Source organism: Triturus cristatus, chromosome 12, assembly GCF_964204655.1.
Source record: "Triturus cristatus chromosome 12, aTriCri1.1, whole genome shotgun sequence".
NCBI classification, from domain to species: Eukaryota; Metazoa; Chordata; class Amphibia; order Caudata; family Salamandridae; genus Triturus; species Triturus cristatus.
The window spans coordinates 92,145,754-92,166,183 of NC_140595.1; the positions used below are offsets into that span (position 1 = coordinate 92,145,754).

The 20,430-nt window shown below is 48.5% G+C and overlaps 1 protein-coding gene across 2 annotated transcripts in view; it reads left to right on the forward strand.

Annotated features, from left to right (window-relative positions):
- Nucleotides 1-10,520: 10,520 nt before the first annotated feature.
- Nucleotides 10,521-20,430, forward strand: part of VPS72 (vacuolar protein sorting 72 homolog) — a 45,705-nt gene continuing 35,795 nt past the window's right edge. Inside the window, exon 1 of one of the 2 annotated variants that reach the window (XM_085639342.1) lies at nt 10,521-10,764. In XM_085639342.1, the coding sequence (XP_085495468.1) occupies nt 10,648-10,764 (117 nt within the window). In that variant the 5' untranslated portion in view covers nt 10,521-10,647. The remainder of the gene's footprint in view (nt 10,765-20,430) is intronic. The other variant, XM_085639343.1, reaches the window with a different exon arrangement.

Consider the following 20,430-nt stretch of genomic DNA (forward strand, 5'->3'; position numbering starts at 1 on the left):
CAGAGGTTGGACGTAAACGTGGGTGACATGGTAAGGGTAAAACTACAGAGGAACAATGTGTGAAGGAGTTCTTGCTTTTCTTCTCCAAAGAGAATAATGAGGATGGTGTGGAGAAATTGGAGGATGGGAAATGTTGGAACAAGAAAAGGCTGCTCATCGTTTCTGCTGATCTTAAAAAAAAGACACAATATGGTGATTTGCATAAATTGGGTGACCATCTTTGATGCCCTGCCAAGGATTCTTCATCTTGGTTGCTCAAGAAGATTATCTTGGAAACGTTTTCCTCTTACTAAACTGGGGGATTATGCATGGCGCCTATTGTTATAAATGTCAATATGTTTCATGCAAGTTTCGTATGTGTCATTTTTCTTGGGGATTTTGTGCGACACGGTTTGGATTTGTAAGTGGGAAGATGCGTTGGGTCTTACAATGATGTAATTAAATGTTTTGAGTAGAATTTAAACTTTCAAAGCTGCCAGGCCACAGCTTGCTCCCTGCCAGTCCTGTTCTTAGATGCTAAATACATTTCTTCCATTTACTGTTTTCGAGGCCCATGTGACATCCATTCATGTTTGTTGTTGAGAAAGTTTAATCTTGTGTCTTCCAACCTTGTTAGTCAAAGGGACACCCTAAGAAGAAGGTCATTCATAAGAATTTAAAAAATAATCACAAAAATGTTACTCTGAGAGCACTGACTGTGATAAAGCCATTTCAAAGTATGGCTGGGGTAACACAAGCTGGATGCTTATAATTCAATTTTTTCAGCCGTATTTTCTTTTTTTATTAGGTAATACATATGGGTGCATCATAGTAGAAAAACATTAGCATTTTCTATTCATAGTAACCAGCTTTACTGAGGCACTTGCAAGTTAATTATTTTATAATTCCCAATCCATAGCTCTTGTTTTTCACTAGTGGGAGAGAAGAATGGGAAAGAGGAGGGAAAGAAAGTGGTTAAGTACACAAATTAATACAAAAGTAGAAACGTTTTTATCTATATTTCCTCAACTGTAGGCTTATTGTATCATATTCTAGTCCCTCACGTCTTTACACATTTTTGAAAATCTATGGATGCTGTTGCCAGGTTATTTACACTTTGAATGCGTATGCAGTTGTATCTTTATGATTTTGTCTTACGCAATGTTTGTGATTAGCACCTAAAGAGTATATGGAAGCACCTTTTTAGTTGCTTAGTTGCACTATATGTCTGCAATGTTTGCACTTTGACATTTGTATAGGTATTGCACTATGTCATTTAATGTCTATAGTTTTTATAGCAGATCCCTGGGAATCCGAATATCAGAAGATGTTGTTTGACTTACGAATTTTAACAATTGTGATAAAATAAGTCCAACTGCGGTATCTATGTTCTAGCATGACATGTAACTAAGGAAATAACCATTCTTTTATGTGTACACAGTTGTATATTAATTGGTGAATAATGGATCTGCTTTTTCTACTCATGAATTTATTGTTTTTAAATGCAATGATTTTTGATAATCGAGCAATAAATAATTACTTGGACAGTCCATCACGTCTTTGGACTACAACAGGGTTTCAAACTCACCACAAACAGCTACATCATCCAGTTATGCTGACTATTAGACAGTGCATAGTTTGTAAGGGTTCAGGAAGGATTGCACCCCACCCGAAATCATAGCACCTTTATGCAAAATTCCCTAAAATCCATGAGCATACCTTTCTCCTCTAAAGTCAAATCTGGCTCCCCTACTGACTGCTGCCCTCCTAGTATTTTGAAAGAAATGTTTACTGCCCTCCCTAGTCCTGCCCTCAATCTCTTAAATGAGTCATTGTCCCAGGGCACTTTCCCCGCCACGTTTAAGGAGGCAATTGTTATCCCCCTCTTGAAAAAGGCTGGTGCGGATCCACTAATTTTAATGAACTATCGACAAATGTCTCTTCTTCCCTACCTAGTGAAGGTTTTGGAAGCTTATGTCACGATATGTCTCACTGACTTCCTGGAAGAATCTGAATTCCTTGACTCCCACCAAGCGGGGTTCCGCCCGGCTCATTCTACCGAGTCGGTGATCCTCACAGTGTTGGACACACTCCGCAGCAAGGTCGACGGTGGCTCCTCGCAGGCCCTTGTACTGCTTGCTCTCTCTGTGGCCTTTGACATGGTCGACCATAACCTTTTGGTCGACCGGGTGAGGGACGCAGTAATCACGGGACCTGCTCTGGGCTGGATCACCTCCTTTTTGGAAAATCAATCCCAGGCGGTCTGTACTGCACAGTTTACTGCCCTTAGAATTAGAATCTCTTGCGGAGTCCCTCAGGGCTCCTCACTCTCTCCCCTGTTATTTAATCTTTACCTTCTCCCTCTTGTTCGAGCCCTGAAAGAGCGTCAAGTTTGTACATTTAACTATGCTGATGATTTTCAACTCATTTTCTCTAAAAGCAACTCTCTGCAGTCGGTTCACGCCTTTCAGTCCACCATGCTGTTCATCAGTCAGTGGATAAGCAAACATCTTAAGCTCAATCCGGACAAGATGGAGCTGCGTCTAACTGGTGGTATTTCTAAAAATCCCTGGGGCCCTCACTTCTGGCCCAGGGAATTGGGTCAGTCCCCCTCTCCATCAAGCTTGGCTAAGAGCCTTGGGGTAATAATCAGTCAGGACCTTACTGTGAAGCCTCAGATAGGGTCGGTGATCTCTACCTGTTTTTTCCAACGCAGGAAAATAAAAAAGATCTGCAGATTTCTTACCTACGGAGCCCGCATTCAGGTGATTATTGCCATGGTCATGTCCCATGTCGACTATGCTAATTCGCTTTACTTCGGCATTCCCCTCTATCTATCTATCTAAACGTCTACAGCTGGTTCAAAACCAGGCCGCACGCCTGATTGCTCATCAACCTAAGCACCTTCATGTCACTCCTCTTCTGAAGAAACTTCATTGGCTTCCGGTGGTCCAGCGCTGTGCCTTTAAGGTTGGGTGCCTTATTTTTAAGTCACTCAATGGGAGAAGCCCTAAATTCGTGAACAACTTAATCAATAAACACGTTCCCACACGCAATCTTCGCTCTGCACACAAGCTACTTTTGTCCACTCCCTCTTTTAAACTAAAGCGCACTGGTGGTGCCAGGTTTGCCTTTTTGGCCCCCATGTTCTGGAACTCCCTTCCCTCTGAAATACGCCTCTGCACCAATCTTCTCAGTTTCAGAAGCCTTCTTAAGGCCTGGCTTTTCCGTCAGGCCTTTTAAATGTGCCTTAGGACTTGGGTATCAATCAAAGTAGCACCATGAAACCTCCCCGGTGAACGTGCGCTTTATAAATTTATTTTAACATAACATAACCTAACATATACAAATTGACAATTAAACCCCACGTGGCTTAAAATTGTTACTTCAATTTGTAGTACCGTTTATTGTCTTAAATTATTTTCAGAATTTCCGATTTTGAACCCCAGGAGGTAAGAAGCGGCCTATAACATTGATCATGGGATGTAAGGGGGTGTTCAGTTTAAGTGGTGATCTTGGGCAATAATTATGTTAACTATTTAAACTCTGTTTTAGTAATTCAGCTCTCAGCGTTAATACTGGGTATAAAAACACCACAAGGGAACTAACATTTGTGCCAGACATTGACATTAATTGCAATGTCTGCATGCCATCAAGGAGATCTTATTTCAGGCTTGGGCTTTTCCTTAACAAATCATTGTTTACATGTATGTATTCTATTTGGTTTGCTGATATGAACTATTAAAAAACACTTAAAATACAATAGGGTCTTTAAGAAGGTCTCTGCACTAAAATTGCGTTCCTATAGTCATGGACTGACCTGGTAACTTTAGGCATCATATATGTTCTTTAATGGTTGAGCAATTTAAAGTTCAAAGTTGGAGAGCAAGATGCCCAAATTTATTTACCACCTGTTTTATATTCCCTGATATGGCATTTTTTGTGAAGGCAGATACCACCCGCTAAATGTAGGTAGCAACCATACGTACCAAGATTGAAGAAAAGATAAGATGGATATTGAGGAAATAAATCACAGGGAATTAATATCTCATTTTCATGTATTGACCCTGATTAAACGTTCTGGGGTAAATTCTGCTCTTGGGTTGCACAGTGATTGGAATTAGGAGTTTTGTGAAAATTATCATAACCTCACTCTTTTTCCCCGACAGGGTAAACTTGCGACACATGTGTCAAATGTGTAGGAGAGTGGGGGGTGGTAGGAGGTTGGAAAAAGGTAAAATGTGTGGAATTCTGTGTGTTAACAGTCAATTTTGCATATAATGCACTCACTCACCTGGCATTGGAGGCATAAAAGGTACTTGGCATGACTAGAAAGGAGATGTCTTCCTAGAGGCCTATTCATCTGCTCCCTCGGATGTTGTAGAACACCAGATGGATAGATCATCTGTTTCAGTTCCAAGTCCTGTGGAAAGTAAAAAAGGCATTGGCAGTGGTTTTCAATTAAATTATTATTTTTATTTTGTTCAGAGATTCCTGTGTGAACATGATTTGAAAAATAAACCATGTTATATACAAAGATTGAACAATTGGATTCAGTATTTTGATATTTTTTTCTTTCTCCTTTTTTAAACAGTGCCTTACAATCAATAGTTGCCAAAACGGTTAGCTTGGCACCAGCACACTTGCCAACATTTAAAAAGTGGCAAGTGGGAGATTTTTAAAAATAAAAATTGGGAATGCATTTTCCTCCCTTAAATGGATGCAGAAACAATTTTAGGAAGGATGACTACTAAAACATTTTTGACTTCAGAAATTGGAAGTCATCTGCCTGAATTTGGTCTGTTGACATGTATGCTCTAGCATTGTCAACGCGAGACCTGTTGGCTTTGTCAGTGCTTGCTCTTGATCTCCCTTGTTGTTTCTCTGTTTTGGCAGGTATGGTGATAACTTCATGGACAAGTGAAATTTGTGTATAGTTCATTAAAGCAAAAATCAGTTTAAAAAAACAGTTTTTTTGCACTTCGGTCTAAATGTCTGTCGTACTAAATCATTTAATTTAAAAAATAACTTTCCCTTTCAAAACAACCGGTTTAGAATGTGTATTAACAATGAAAGTATAATAAAAACATATCTCCAAATAAATACTTTAAAATGAATGCTGCATGCAGTGTTGGAAAGTAGGGAGATTGTGCCGCATCCCGGTTCGGGCCAGATGGGGGATCAGGCAAACCCATGGAAATAGCCTAAATTTGTTCTGGTGTCATTTTCTGACACTGGGACAATTCAGAGGTACCCTCGCGTTGTCTGCATTCTGTACCATGCAGCAACCTACAGTCAGCAAGGGGGTTTTCATATTTTTACTTCCATCCAGGTGCAAACAAAGGTTTGATTTAAATTGCCTTCAGATCAGGCCTTCTTCTGTAACATCCTGGCTCGTAGCCATCTGGAGCCTAGCACCTAGATGCCAATTGCAAATCAATCATAGCATTTGTAAAGCGCACTACATACCTGTGATGGTCTCAAGGAGCTGGGGGGGGGGGGGGTTTGGGGAAATGCTGCTACTGTTCGAAGAGCCAGGTCTTGAGGAGTCTCCTGAAGGTTAGAAGGTCTTCGGTCTGCCGTAGGCGGATGGGGAGGGTGTTCCACGTCTTGGCGGCGAGGTGGGAGAATGAGCTGCCGCCGGCAGTCACTCTTCAGATGTGGCGTACGGTGGAGAGGGCGTGGTCTGCGGAGCTGAGCTGGCGTGCGGGGGTGTAGAGGCCGAGTCGTCTGTTGAGGTACGCTGGTCCGGTGTCGTGTAGTGCCTTATGTGTGTGGGTGAGGAGCTTGAAGGTTATCCTCTTGTTGATGGGGAGCCAGTGCAGGTCTTTCAGGTTGGGTGTGATGTGGCTGCAGCGGGGGATGTAGAGGATCAGGCGTGCGGATGCGTTCTAGATGCGTTGGAGTAGTTTCAGGAGTTTGGCCGGGGCTCCTGCGTAGTGCGTTGCCGTAGTCCAGTCTACTGCTGACGAGGGCCTGGGTGACCGTCCTTCTAGTTTCGGTGGGGATCCACTTGAAGATCCTGCGAAGCATGCGGAGGGTGTTGAAGCAGGAGGAGGAGACTGCGTTGACCTGCTTTGTCATGGAGTGTGTGGAGTCGAGGATGATCCCTAGGTTTCGTGTGTGGTTGGTGGATGTAGGGGGTGCTCCTAGTGCTATCGGCCACCAGGAGTCATCCCAGGCCGAGGGGGTGGAGCCGAGGATGAGGACCTCCGTCTTGTCCGAGTTCAGCTTCAGTCGGCTGTTCCTCATCCAGTCGGCGACGGCCTTCATTCATTCGTGGAGGTTGGTTTTGGCGGTGTGGGGGTCCTTGGTGAGCGAGAGGATCAGCTGGGTGTCGTCGGCGTAGGAGATGATGATTAGGTTGTGCTGTCGGGTGACGTGGGCGAGTAGTGCCATGTAGACATTAAACAACGTTGGGCTGAGAGATGAGCCTTGGGGTACGCCACAGATGATGTCGGTGACTTCGGAGCGGAAGGGGGGGAGGCGGACGCTCTGGGTTCTCCCGTAGAGGAAGGAGGTGGTCCAGTCCAGGGCCTTCTCTTGGATTCCGGCATCGTGGAGGTGTGCTCTTAGTGTGCTGTGGCAGACTGTGTCGAAAGCTGCTGACCGGTCCAGGAGGATGAGGGCCGCGGTTTCTCCATTGTCGTGCATGATCCTGATGTCGTCGGTGGCGGCGATGAGGGCAGTTTCGTTGCTGTGGTTGCTGCGGGTCCAAGATGTTGTTCTCTTCGAGGAAGCTGGTCAGTTGTTTGTTGACGGCCTTTTCGATGACCTTCGCCGGGAACGGGAGCAGGGAGATGGGTCGAAAGTTCTTGAGGTCCGCCGTGGGTTTATTTAGTAAGGCGTTGATCTCTGCGTGCTTCCAGCTCTCCGGGAAGGTCGCTGTCTCGAAAGAGATGTTGATGGTTTTCCGGAGGTGAGGTGTGATGGTGCTGCTGGCTTTGTTGAAGATGTGGCGTGGGCAGGGGTCTTCCGGCGATCCGGAGTGGACGGTGTTCATGATCTTGATGGTGTCGTTGATGTTGGTACAGTCGAACAGGCAGTGGGTGCGGGTGGTGGTCGTGGGAGCGGGGGTGTCGGCTGTTGCCGGGGTGGTGACGGCGTCGAAGCTGTTGTGGATGTCTGCGATCTTGCGATGGAAGAAGGTGGCCAGCGAGCCGCACAGGTCTTGTGACGGTGGGATGTCGTTGGTGTTAGAGCTGGGGTTAGAGAGTTCCTTCACGATGCTGAAGAGCTCTTTGCTGTTGTGTGCTTTGTTGTCTAGGCGGTCTCTGAAGGCGGTCCTTTTGGTGGATCTGATGAGATGGTGGTGTCGGCGGGTGGCGTTCCTGTGGGCTGTGTAGCTTTCCGGTGTTCTTTCGTGGGTCCAGTTTTTTTCTAGTTTTCGGCAGGTTCGCTTGGAGGCCTGGAGGTCTTCGGTGAACCAGCTGGCTCTCTTGCTGGTGTGGGTGTTGGGGGGCTTCTTGAGCGGGGCGAGGGTGTTGGCGCAGTCGTTGATCCATTGTCTGAGGCTGTTGCGTCAAGGTCGGTCGGGTCTGCGGGTGGGCTCTGGGCGAGGGTGGCGGTTAGCTGCGGCGATGCATCTGCTGGGTGCCGTGGTGAGTGGTGGGTTTCCAGAAGGTGAAGTGGATGCAGCGGTGGTCGGTCCAGTGGAGTTCGGTGGTGCGGTCGAAGGAGACGTGGGTGCTCGCTGAGAAGATGGGGTTTAGCGTGTGGCCGGTGGAGTGAGTGGGTGCTGTGACGAGTTGTCTGAGTCCGAGGTTGGCGATCAGGGTGGAGGAGTTGGCATTGTTGTTGCTCTTGAGGTGGAATTTCAGGTCCCCGAGGAGAATGTAGTCCGTGGAGGCGAGGGCGTGTGTGCTGACTAGGTCAGTGAACTGCGGTCGGGGTCCGGGGGTTCTGTAGATGAGGGTGCCTCTGAGGGTGGTCGTCGGCGTGTGTCGAGATATTGAGAGTGTTTCTGTGGACAATGACAATTCCTCCTCCTATTCCGTTGGTGCGGTCCTTGCTTGTGATCTTGTAGCCTTCCGGGATGGCTATGGCATGTCGGGTGCCGAGGATGGGGTCAGCCAGGTCTCCGTCAGGAAGGCGACATCTGGGGCATTGGTGTCGAGTAGGTCCCAGAGTTCGACGGCGTGTTTGCGGGCGGAGCGGGTGTTGAGCAGGATACATCTGAGGAAGTTGGTTTCCATGTTGGGCGGGTTGGCGGGCCGGATGCTGGTGAAGCTGCAGTTCCGGCAGGAGAAGGGTCCTTGGGTGCGTTTCGTGGCGGCCTGGCAGCAGGTGCGAGATTGTCCGGTGTTGAGTGCGTGGAGAGTGCTGGAGTCATAGCGGAGGCGGGCGTCGTGGTGTGTGCGGGGGGCCAGGGTTCCTGGCGCTGGGCGCGGACGGGCGCAGACAGGCTTGCCTTAGGCGCGCCTGCTGCTCGGCTGCACGGCGGCCGGTATATATGGGGAGGTGGGAGGGAGGAGCAGCTGGGAGGCGGGAGCAGCGAATGGGCAGTGGGCAGTCAGGGGGGCGGGCCGCAGGGGACACAGCGGCGGGGGAAACGAGTGGCACAGAAGCAAAATGGGGCACAAAACGAGGGGGAAAACAGTGGCACAGAAGCAAAAAATGGGGCACAAAACCGAGGGGGAAAACTGGCACAGAAAGCAAAAAATGGGGCACAGAAACGAGGGGGAAAACAGTGGCACAGAAGCAAAAAAAGAGGCACAAAAACGAGGGGGAAAACAGTGGCACAGAAAGCAAAACGGGGCACAAAACAAGGGGGAAAACAGTGGCACAGAAAGCGAAACGGGGCACAAAATGAGGGGGAAAACAGTGGCACAGAAAGCGAAACGGGGCACAAAACGAGGGGGAAAACAGTGGCACAGAAAGCGAAAGGACACAGAGAAGGCAAGAGGACACAGAGAAGGCAAAAGGACACGGTGATAGGGGGCAGCTGGGAAAACAGAAGGCAAAAAACAGAAGTCAGGACACAACAGGGAAATGCAGAAGCGGAAGGTGAGCAGATTTACGAGTGAGTCCTCAGCAGCGGCGGCAGGGGCACACAGGCGGAGCTGTGCGAAGGGGGAGCGACCTACCAGGAGGGTCAAGGAAGGAAGAAGTAAACAAAGACACATAGCTAATCATTTCACACATACTTCAGACAAACTATGATTTGGAGGCAGGTTTTTTACTTTGTTCAACCCCCCATGTAAGAGAGGCACATGCATTGTAAGAATGCAAGATTAATATGTGTGAATGAGTAATTACACTAAAAATTATGGCACCTACTAACTTATTTTTTATTTAGTTCTTTTATAGTGCTACTCATCCCAGAGTAGGTTGTCAAAGTGCTTTACATCACACACACAGACTCCATAAATAATACAAGTGTGTAAATCAATGTACAGGAAATGTTACTATAGACAATGACGGTAATAAAGTATAGGAATCTCATATCGTCCATACTTGTAGACATTATATGTTACGAGTGAACCGTTGGGAGAAACACAAAATCAGGATATAAAACGTAACACAGTGATTAAGGTTGTCTGTACTAACAAGACTTAATTCACCAGGGGAGCCCTCCTTTTCAATTTTAGGATAACAACAGATTGAGAAAAAAAACACAGTAAAGATCTAAACCCATGACTTACAGTTTGCATGCATCTCCTTGATACCAGTAAATAGATCACCGTGCTCTATTAGGACTGCAACTTATGAACTGGAAGTAACAAAATGATGTCAGTCAAAAGCAGTAGACCACTTACCTATCTACACAATCTCTTCCCTCCTCTATCCATCTAACTAACAGGCTCCCTGACTCACCCCAAATCTTTTTTACTACTATGAACTCTCATATAATCCTTTCTAAACTCTTCCCTTTTCTATCTATCCTTTAACCTATTCAACCAAATAACAGACTCGCATGTCTGCCACTCCCAATAACAATTTATATTTCCATATACTAATCCGCCTTGGGTTCTGTAGCAGTGTGCTACTCACCGAAAAGCACTTGAACGCCTCATCAGGGGTAATAAGTGCTATATAAATACAATTATGATCTGCATTTTACACAGTGTGCTTTGCAACTGGCACATCAACCCTCTATGGTACTTTGAGTCAAAACTGTGATTGGACAAAACACAGAAGTCTTCCAGAACTGCATTAACCAGCAGTTATCTCGCCACTATTATGATCAAAATTGCAGAGCACAGAAAGATCTCTGCAGCAGGTGTCTTAACCCTATTAGATACTTTAAAATGCAGCCTGTTTGCGACCAATTAAGTAAGTTAAAAAAGATTTGGTGTCACGTATAACCGTGTTGCGACTTGTCAGATTCTGCTTTTAAAGCTCTGTCCCAGTGACTCCACTCCTTTTCCACACCTTGTCCCCATTTTATGGCTTTCCCGAGAAAATCTTTTCCAATGCCACCACTGTACTGTACTGGCTGCGTGACGTTCATGTTGCCTCACTTTGTCACACACAAAAGAAGTCAGCGCTCTAGCTGCACCACTGCAGTGTGAGAGCTGTGTGCAGCAATAGTCCTTCTTTCATATCCACAGCTCTGCCAGACGAGTGGAGTCGATAGCCGAGTACAGCGGTGCGGATGAGTTACCGGTAACAGAATAAGGCTCCCGTGAGGCTTTCGGAGCTCTAGAATTTGAGTACCGAGGCACCATGAGTCTGGTGGTGGGCCGCGCCCCGCGGAAGACTGCGGGTAACCGCCTCTCCGGACTGCTGCAGGTCGAGGAAGAGGACGAGTTCTACAAGACCACGTACGGCGGCTTCAACGAGGTGAAACCGGGGGCAGAGCAAGGGGGGGTGAGGGGTGGTTGAATGGGCCATCTGTGTGATAACGTACCACGGTTTCAAGTACAGCTGCGGGGGGAAACCTCCTCTCCCTAGGAAGATGGGGGCGGTGAGGGTACATTGAAAACGGTTTAACAACACCCCCAAGAGCGTGATCTGTGGTTATCTATAATTAGGGCCAATGCATTTATGCGCAAACGGACGGCCAAGTTATAGTATAGAGTTGACCAATATATGTGGCAAGAAACGGTAAGTTTTGCTGCACCTCCTGTGGCAGTATTGTATCTCCAGCTTTTCATTGGAGCACTCAGCACACCTTGGTAAATAAATATACTGTGCAAAATCAAAAGGTTGCTTTAGGAACACAAATATAGACTGTCTCTAGTTCATATTTAAAAGGATATAAACCAACATATACTAACTTTGTCTTGTTTGGAAGCACAATGAATACCGTTTTATTAACACTGCTATCATTTGCTCGCAGCGTAAAAAGGAGTGTGTTAAACAATCGATATGCAATTTACACAAAAGAAGCCCAAGTGTACTCTTCATTTTTTTAAATATCGTGCCTCTTATTTTGCGTATCTCAGTTATGTAGTATATTTGTTCTTCACATTTGTGTGTATGTGTATATAGTGTGTGTATATATAATTTTACTTTCTTCACTCATTTGTTCTCGCCAGCATTGGAGTTTTTCTGTAATCTTGAATGTCACACTGAACAAATTGATGGTCCTGATTTTTCAGAACAACTGAAGCAAAACATTTTTGTGACCCAATCAGTATTTCCATATTTTCCATTACATTTAAATATTCCAGGATTTTTTTTTAATGTTGTAGACAAAAGCCCTTACAAGTCCATCTGCGGGGGTGAAAAATGTAGTGAATTCCTAATTACTCAGAAAATGCCACAGCTGCAAAAGTGTGTTTATCCAGTGGTCTTGTCCATAATAAACCTATGACGACTTAGATAGAGACCTTCGGCTCGAGTCCTGCGCTTTTCTTTAACATATCCTTATTTTTAAGTGTTTTAGGTCAGTGGGATTATCTGAAGCAAATCAGGACCACTACTCCTAGGATGAGCAGGGCGCTTAATTATAAATCCAGGGTTGTGGCACAGAGGACTGGTGACATAAGTTCATCCAGTTAGTTTGTCTTTCTGCAGCCCACTACACACCTCCAAAAATGTTGTACATATTTAATCTAAACCTACCAAACTTTCCACGCCCACGGAACACATAAGCAATGAAACTTTTTTTTAGCAAACAAGGACTTGCTCTAAAACGAGCAACCCTGTCAACCAATATCTCTGTTGTTTGAGCAATAAAAACTTCATCATACCTTAACTTACTACAAATTAACCACCACTGTGCCGCTGAGCTAAAGCCAGCTCGGAAAAACACAGTATCCTGTCAAAACCCAATACAATACAACCAGGTAATCCTACTGAAAGCTCATACGCATCCCAACAAGCTTTATCCAATAAAAGCGTATTCTAAATTGACTGCACTAGCTAGGGCTCATAAGAAATAGCATTGTAGCTTTGAATCCTGTGATCGGCCTTAGATATGCGCAAAACATCCATTGCTCAAACTATGCCTCTTTATGTCCAAGATAAACTTTGTTGGTGGCAGCCTCAAGAGACCTTTTGGCAGCCCTCATCCGCCAAACTCTCTGTTAAGCTGCATTCCTATGTTAGCAGCAACATGCACAGCAAGATTGACTTGTGAGGCCTGCGATAATTCTACCTCACCGTGTAGGTTTTGGCCTGCATAATGTGCATTCCACTGTCAAACAGGGCATTTCGCGGAAGGTGCTCTAAACAAATTTAACTGCTCAGTCAGTCAAAATATCTTTATTCAGCTGGCTATCAGCCATAAAAGACTGCATCAAAAGACATTTAAAAAACAGATTAAAAAGAGAAATAATGGAGGAGGAGCCTAGCGCGCAACCAAGATGGCTGCGTAGGTGCGAGGCTCCCGAGGACCTCCGCGACCTCCTACGTTTATCCTGTCTTCATCCTGCATCGGTTGAGGGGACTGTGTCGGTGAGCCTGAGCCGAGGTGGTACCTGTTTCCCGTTTTCGAATCGGACCTCGGGTGCCGGAGTGAGCACCGATTGAAGTTTGCGGCCTGCTTCGCTCCTGACCCCGGACTCGCGTTTGGGGGCGACCCAATGGCAAAGTGAACAACAACGGCGGGCTGGGCCTGGCGAGTCGCGTACCCCGCACTTTCACTTTCACGCCCCCTTGCCGTCTTTGCAAGTGGGATCGCGGCGCTCTTTGTGTTGGGGTGGCCTCGCTGGGTGACCCAGCCTGCCTGCCTGCTGTGGCCCGCTCCGCCGTCCTGGGGTGACCCCCCGGAGCCCGTGGCCTTGATTGCTTGCCTTTTACTGCGTGGCTGGTGAGGGTGTGAGACCCGCGACGATGGCCACGAAACAAGATGGCGATCGGTTGAAAGCCAAGTCGACCCGGCGTGGCGCCGCACATCAGGCCAACATCATGGACCGCTACACCCTCCCGAAAGGATCTCCCGGTGGACCGCACAAGTCCTCTGAGTGCCCCCCGGATGCCCCGGATTTGCCCACAGAGCTGACTCTGCAAGACGTCATGGGCGCCATTGCTGAGATGAAGGCCTCGGTGGGCCAGCGGTTTGACACCTTAGCCCATAAAATCGACGCGGGCCTTGTTGATGTCAACCTGGTGAGGGCTGATCTCTCCAAGACCAACGACCGGGTCGACTCTTTGGCCCACACCGCGTCGGGCCTCACGACTGAGGTGGCGGCCCTCCAAACGGAGGTGCACCGACTTCGTCAGGCGAGTGCGCTCATGGATCGGCGCCTGGAGGACTCCGAGAGTCGGGCCCGGAGGAATAACATCCGCATCATCGGAGTACCCGAGGGACGGGAGGAGGCGGCGGCGGATCTCTTTGTGGAGGACCTGATCACTACCCATCTCCAGCCTCGGGGACTGAGTAAATTCTTTGCCGTGGAGAGGGCTCATAGAGTTCCCGGGGGAAAGCCGAAGGTCGGAGCCCCTCCGCGGCCTCTCATTGCCCGTATTTTTAACTTTCGGGACAGGTGCGCGATTCTGCAAGCCTCCAGACTGCAAGGGCCGATTAAGCTGGATAACATGGAGGTGAACTTTTATCCTGACTTCACCCAAGCGGTCCAGAAGCAGAGACTGAGTTTCCTGGGCGTCAAGCGAAGGCTTCGGGACATGAACTTAAAATACGCCATGCTCTTCCCGGCCAGGCTGCGGATAGAGGTGGATGGTCGCACGCACTTTTTTGATCGTCCTGAAGTGGCCGGGGACTGGCTGGACACACTGTCTGGGGGTCGTGATCGTGATGGCGGGGGGGGGGTGGCGGGAGGAGACGGCCCACTGGACCGGGACTGAGGTGTTGATACTGGGCCTCACTCTGGACGGATATGATGCCACTTTCGGCCAAGCTTAGGGTTTTTCGTTCTTCTGTATTCGTTTTTCCCTCCTTTGGAGGTGGTGCGGGGTCTAGAAGGGGTACTCTTTCCTCCTCTAGGGGGTCTAGCTAGTTTCATTATATAGGGGCGACAGGCACACTGCAAGTTGGGGGGGCTGTCTGGGCTCATGCAGGGGTGCAGGGAGGGGGGAGTTTTGTTGGGGCGGTTGGGTTGGGGTGGGGTGTTGTTCGTTTACACCACAAGGCAAAAGTATCGGTGTGCTATTTCTAAAGTGCTCTCTGGGGAACGAGTGATTGCTTTCGTTTATGATGGGGGGTAGGGGACTGAGTCTTTTGTCCTGGAATGTTAATGGACTGGGGGACAGGATAAAACGAGGTGTGGTCCTGCAGTTCCTGAAACGAATTTCACCCAATATAGTTTTTCTGCAGGAGACACACCTCATTGGCAACTCCTTTTGTGCTATGAATCGACGGGGCTACCGCCTTGTGGCCCATTCGGGCTTCACGTCTGGTTCAAGGGGTGTGGGCATCATGGCCAAGAACTCGCTCCCGTTGGAAATTGATGAGGTGCTCCATGATGACAGGGGACGTTACACGGTTCTGGTGGGTAGAATGGAGGGCAGAGTGGTCGTTTTTGTGTCTGTCTATGTCCCGCCAGGGTTGCAGACGACCACCTTTGCGGATCTGGGACACCTCCTCCTTGGCCTTCCGGAGGGGATTCTAGTGGTTGGGGGGGATTTTAATGCTGTGGTTTCTGGAACGGAGGATCGTCACCCCCCTAGGGATCTCCCCCGTGCCCAAGCGTGGTTGTCTGGCCTCTTGGACACCTTGGGGCTGGTGGATTGTTGGCGTTTGAAACATCCCACGCAGCTACAGTACACCTTTCATTCTGGGGCCCATGGTAGTCTCTCAAGGCTAGATTATGTCCTGGTGCCGGCGGCGCATGCGGGGAGGATAGGGGAGGTGCGCCATTTGGCGCGGGGTATTTCAGACCATTCCCCGCTCTTGTTGCACTTTGATATTCTCCCGAGGGGAGAGGGTAGGGTGGTCCCGATTAATCCCTGGTACCTGCGTGACCCCACCATTCGCGCAGAGTTGGTTAAATCCCTTCAGCGATACTTTGACGATAATGTGGGGTCTGTGTCATCGGCGGTCTCTCTGTGGGAGGCGTTCAAGACGGTACTCCGGGGGGAGGCCCTGTCCCTTATTTCCCATTCCCGGAGGCGCGAGCGGGAGGAGGTGACCCGTGTTGAAACTGAGATAACCGAGTTGGAGGGTGATCTAGAATGTGGGGTGACGGATGACAAATTACATGTTCTCCGACTCAAGCAAGCGGCCTATAAGGCCCTCGTCACGGAGGCGGCCAGGGGCCTCAGTAGAGAGCAACAGGGGAGACTGTATGATGTGGGTGATAAGGCTGGTAAATTGATTGCGTGGCTGGACAAAAAGGAGAGAGCGAGTCGAGTTGTCCCAACGATTGAGAAACAGGATGGTGTGTGTGTCACTGAACCGGAAGAAATTGTTGACTGCTTTGCAGAATATTTCCGTGGGGTGTATTCCCCGGTGTCCTCCCGCTCGGAAGAGGATTCCCATGCCCTGCTCAGAGATATCGCGCTGCCTTCCCTTTCGGAGGAGGACAGAGTGTCGTTGGACGCCGCCCCAACATCTGAGGAAATTGCCCTCGCCATACGTTCGGTCGCTTCCGGCAAGGCCATGGGTCCTAATGGTCTTCCCATCGAGTTGTACAAGCTGCGACCGGATACGCTGGCGCCGCATCTCCGTGCTATGTTCCTCGCGGCCCACTCGGCGGGTTCCCTCCCGCTGGACCAGCGTCTGGCTACTATTGTGGTTATTCATAAGGAGGGGAGGCCGCGGGACCGGGTCACATCCTATCGGCCTATTCCGCTGTTGAATGTGGAGCCCAAAATTCTCGCCAAGGTGTTGGCTACTCGGCTGGTTGGCGTGGTGTGCGACTTGATTCACCAGGATCAGTCCGGCTTCATCCCTCATCGCAACACTGCGCTTAACCTGCGGCGCTTGCATGGGGTGCTCGCACGTGTCCCGTTCATACGGGAGCCGGCCATTTTGGCGTCCTTGGACGCCACTATGGCGTTTGACACACTTGAGTGGCCATATATTTGGGCGACACTCGCGAAGTTTGGGTTTGGCCCAGGATTCATCGGTTGGGTAAAATTGTTGTACTCTGGACCGTTGGCACAGGTGGTTGTGAACGGTAGAGTGTCGGCTCCGTTCGAGCTGGGCAGGGGCACGCGGCAGGGCTGCCCGTTATCACCGCTCCTTTTCGCGCTTGCCTTGGAGCCCCTGGCGGAGTGGCTGCGGTGGCGTTCTTCTATCCGTGGTCTCCGTTGGACCCCTGAGTATGAGGACCGCGTATCTCTATACGCTGACGATATTCTTCTGTACCTGGCTTCCCCACGTAAATCACTGATAGTACTGGTTGATGTATTGCGCTCATTTGGCCTCAATTCCGGCCTTGTCATCAACTGGGCTAAATCGTGTGTGTATGTTCTCTCTGGGGAGGATCCTATCCTTCCGCGGGGTTATCCTATCCAGATCGCCCCGCGGGGATTTAGGTACCTGGGTGTCTTCATTACCCTGGACGCGGAGGCCCGATATAGTCAGAATTTGCTTCCCCCCCCTCCAGCGCCTGAAGGAGGACGTCGCGCGCTGGAGGCGCTTGCCGCTCTCGCCGCTCGGCCGGGCGGCATTGTTTAAGATGATGTCGCTGCCACGTTTCCTGTACGCTTTACAGAACACAATGGACGTCGTCCCGGCGCGCTACTTTCGCGAGGTGGAGAGTCTGCAGCGCCGACTGTTTTGGGAGGGTAGACCGCGTATCGCCCTGGCGAAGCTGACGCTCCCGTGGTACGACGGGGGGGTCGCCTTCCCGGATATCAAGCGATATTATTGGGCCTCCCAGCTGGCTGCGATCAATCACGGCCTGTACGGGCCCGCTCTAAACCCTGCCTTTGAAATGGATAAGATGTTACTGCCGGGTGGTGATTATAATCGGGCGCTTTACTCTTGCTCGCTCAACGCACGTCTGACGGGCCCCACGCGGGTCATGGTACGAGTGTGGCACGCAGCTAACGTGGCGATGGGGTGGAGGGACCGCTTGACCCGGGCGACGCCACTATACGCATCTGAGCGGCTGGGCTCCCTGTGGACCTCGAAGGGCTTTGAGAAGTGGGACATGATAGGCATCAGCAGGGTGGGCGATCTCTGGACGAGGGGGGGATTCAAGACGTTCGATGTGCTGCAGACAGAATTCCAGCTGCAGGACAGGGAGTATTTTCGATACCTGCAGATTCGTCATGCGTTGTGCTCCGTATTTCCGGACGTCGCCTCCATCCCGGAGTACTCCCCTCTGGAAGATAGAGTGCTAGATGGGCATGTACCGGACGGCACGATTTCATTAATTTATAAAAAACTTATCAATGACCGTTCGGGACTGCTGACTAGCCTTCGTGAGGCATGGGTTGCCGATGGACTGGAGCTGGATGACGAGGACTGGGTGTCTGCGGTGGCCTCCCCGAAAGAGGTGGCCATACCGGCCCGCCTTCGCTTCGTCCAGCTCAAGATACTCCATAGGGTCTATGTTACGGGGCCGAGGCTGATGCGTATGGGCTATGCTGTGGACGGGTTGTGTAAGCGTGGGTGTGGCTCTTTGGGGACCTTTCTCCATATTTTGTGGGAATGCCCGGATGTGGCACGATTCTGGCGTGGTGTGCATGAGGTTTTGCGGGTAGTCACGCGTGTGCCGCTGCTGCCCGAGGCGAGGAGATGTCTTCTGAATGTGTGGGAGCCAACCGATTACTCGGTACCGCAGACGTGGTGGGTGACTCTGGGATATATGGTGGCCAAACGTGACATTGCTCAACTGTGGGGTTCCCAGAGGTCGCCGACTGTCTCGGCGTGGAAGGATAACATGGATTGGTGCATGTTTCGGGAAAAGGTGGTGTATGTTGCGAGAGGTAAGCCTGGGACATGGGTGAAAGTATGGGGCCCCTGGAATGCTTACCGTGGGGGAATCTGTACCCCGCCGTTATTGCCCGATCCGTCACCGGCCCCGTCTCCTTAGCCAGTTTGTCTTCCCGGTTCTGGGCAATGAGTCTACTTAGTCCCCGTCCTGACCTTTTCCCCCCCTCGATACTCCTATGGACTAGTGGGGTCCCCCTCCTCGGGGAGCACATGCTGCTGTTTCCGATTGTGGGTTGCCTTGTGGATTTGTTTTTTGTTGATATTTATATTAAAAAGAAACCGTTATGTGGGGTCCGGATGGTGTGGCTGCCAACGCTTCTTCCAACTCCTGTGAATTTCCATCTGCCGCAGCATGCGTGCTATTGTCTGTATCACATGCTCCTTCTGATTGCTAGCGGCCGGCCTGAAGGTTGTAGGCCCATCTTTGTATATTTTTTGGATTCTGTATTAAACGGTTTAAAAAAAAAAAAAAAAAAAAAGAGAAATAATACAAACAGTGAGTAATATGTTTCAAAGCAATGACACTTTCACTATCTGAATTCCAGAGTTATAATCCATGATTTGGCACAGGGTAGCAGCATAAATAGATACATTCATAACAATCCCCTGTCCCAGTAAACCATAAGGCCCAGAGATAATTCATTGAAACAGATGAAATCATTATCCAACAATGTCACGTAAACGAACAGCCGAAGAAATACATCTATAAATCTTTAACATGTAACTTCATCTTTTAAAAGCTGGAGATGATGTAAAGCTGCCCAACACTTGCTTTTTTCCCCCCATTATTTTTTTCTTTTTTGTTAAAGAACTTTATTAACATTTCGTAAATTACAAAGAGACGCCGAGTCAAATGATCTGCAAAAGGAAATCATTACAATTGGCATGAAATCTGCAATTAGTAGAAACCGACCACCCTTGGTGCACAATGCAGCGCCCATCTGTAACTTTAGAGAACTCATTCGCGTCTTGCATAACCACCCTTATCATTGTCATTAGTTTAACATTTCACTTCAATTAACGGAACCCAGACCAGCCGTACGATGTGCGGACCCCGAAGACATCCCAGCATCGCATGCATTTTCTACCCCTCTTAGAGCCAGTCCTTGTTCCACAGTTTTATGCGTTAGTGCGTCTCCATCTTCAGCCCCCTTATCTTTGGCAAGCAGATATATATTTTACAATCCCCAGAAGTTTTTTGGGCACTGCCCGACACTTCCTAATGTTTCAAAAAAATTATGAGAGGGATAATAAAATCGTGCCTTGGTTTGATATAAAGTTGGCAAAAGAACATAAAATGAAGTGTGCACTGAGTGGACTTAAAATCACAAGGGCACAGATCCAGTTTGGCATCGCAGTAAACTTTGCGGGGATAAGAAACCAAAAGATGTGAAATGCCAAGCCTGAAACTAATACGGTAGAACAATTTGTATGACTGAAATAACAGGAAAGATAAGGCTCGACCCCTAAAGAACAGACTAGAAGCAAGTTTTATAAGACACTTTTTTTTCATCTCTAAATTTCCTCTAGTTGAGTATAGGCAAGATAGAATGTCCCTTTTCAATTTCGCTTTCGGGGTCTTTGCAATTCTAGCTGGATTGGGATAACAATCCGCCAGCCCCAGGGACTCTAGCTGTTTTTTATGTAACCGAGCCAAGGTATCTTTATCATGTGATCCAAATTAAAACGGTCTAAAATAATTGCACAGTTTAAAACTTGTTCTTCCTTCGCCCAAATAGAGTGCCACAATAAAATCGGTGCTAATCGTACGCGAAAGGTCAATGGAATCAAGCCAAGTTCACTGTGATAGACCGTAGCAGCGAGGCTTTTGGGGACTGTCAACAACTGTCTCATAAAAATATTCTCTGCTCTTTGTAGACCCGCTGGATTACAAAAACCCCATACAATATACGGAACAGGAGCGAGCCTTATAGATGTTAATAATTGAATTAATCGGTCTTGAGCCTAGATTTTTTGTGAATCTAAAAACCATCTCCAGGTTTTGGTTGAAACTACTAATTCTTGTTTCAATTAAATGGTGTCAGGTGCTTTTTTGGTCAAACATTATTCCCAGGTAAGAAAAAGTGGGCACGCCATTCGAAACCAAGTATGGAGTACTCTCCGCTCGTTTGAGTCATTTTGAGTCTGGTCCGGTCAGTGTTACCACAGAGGGCACAAATGGAATAAGGACAAGACTACTTTAAACACTATCG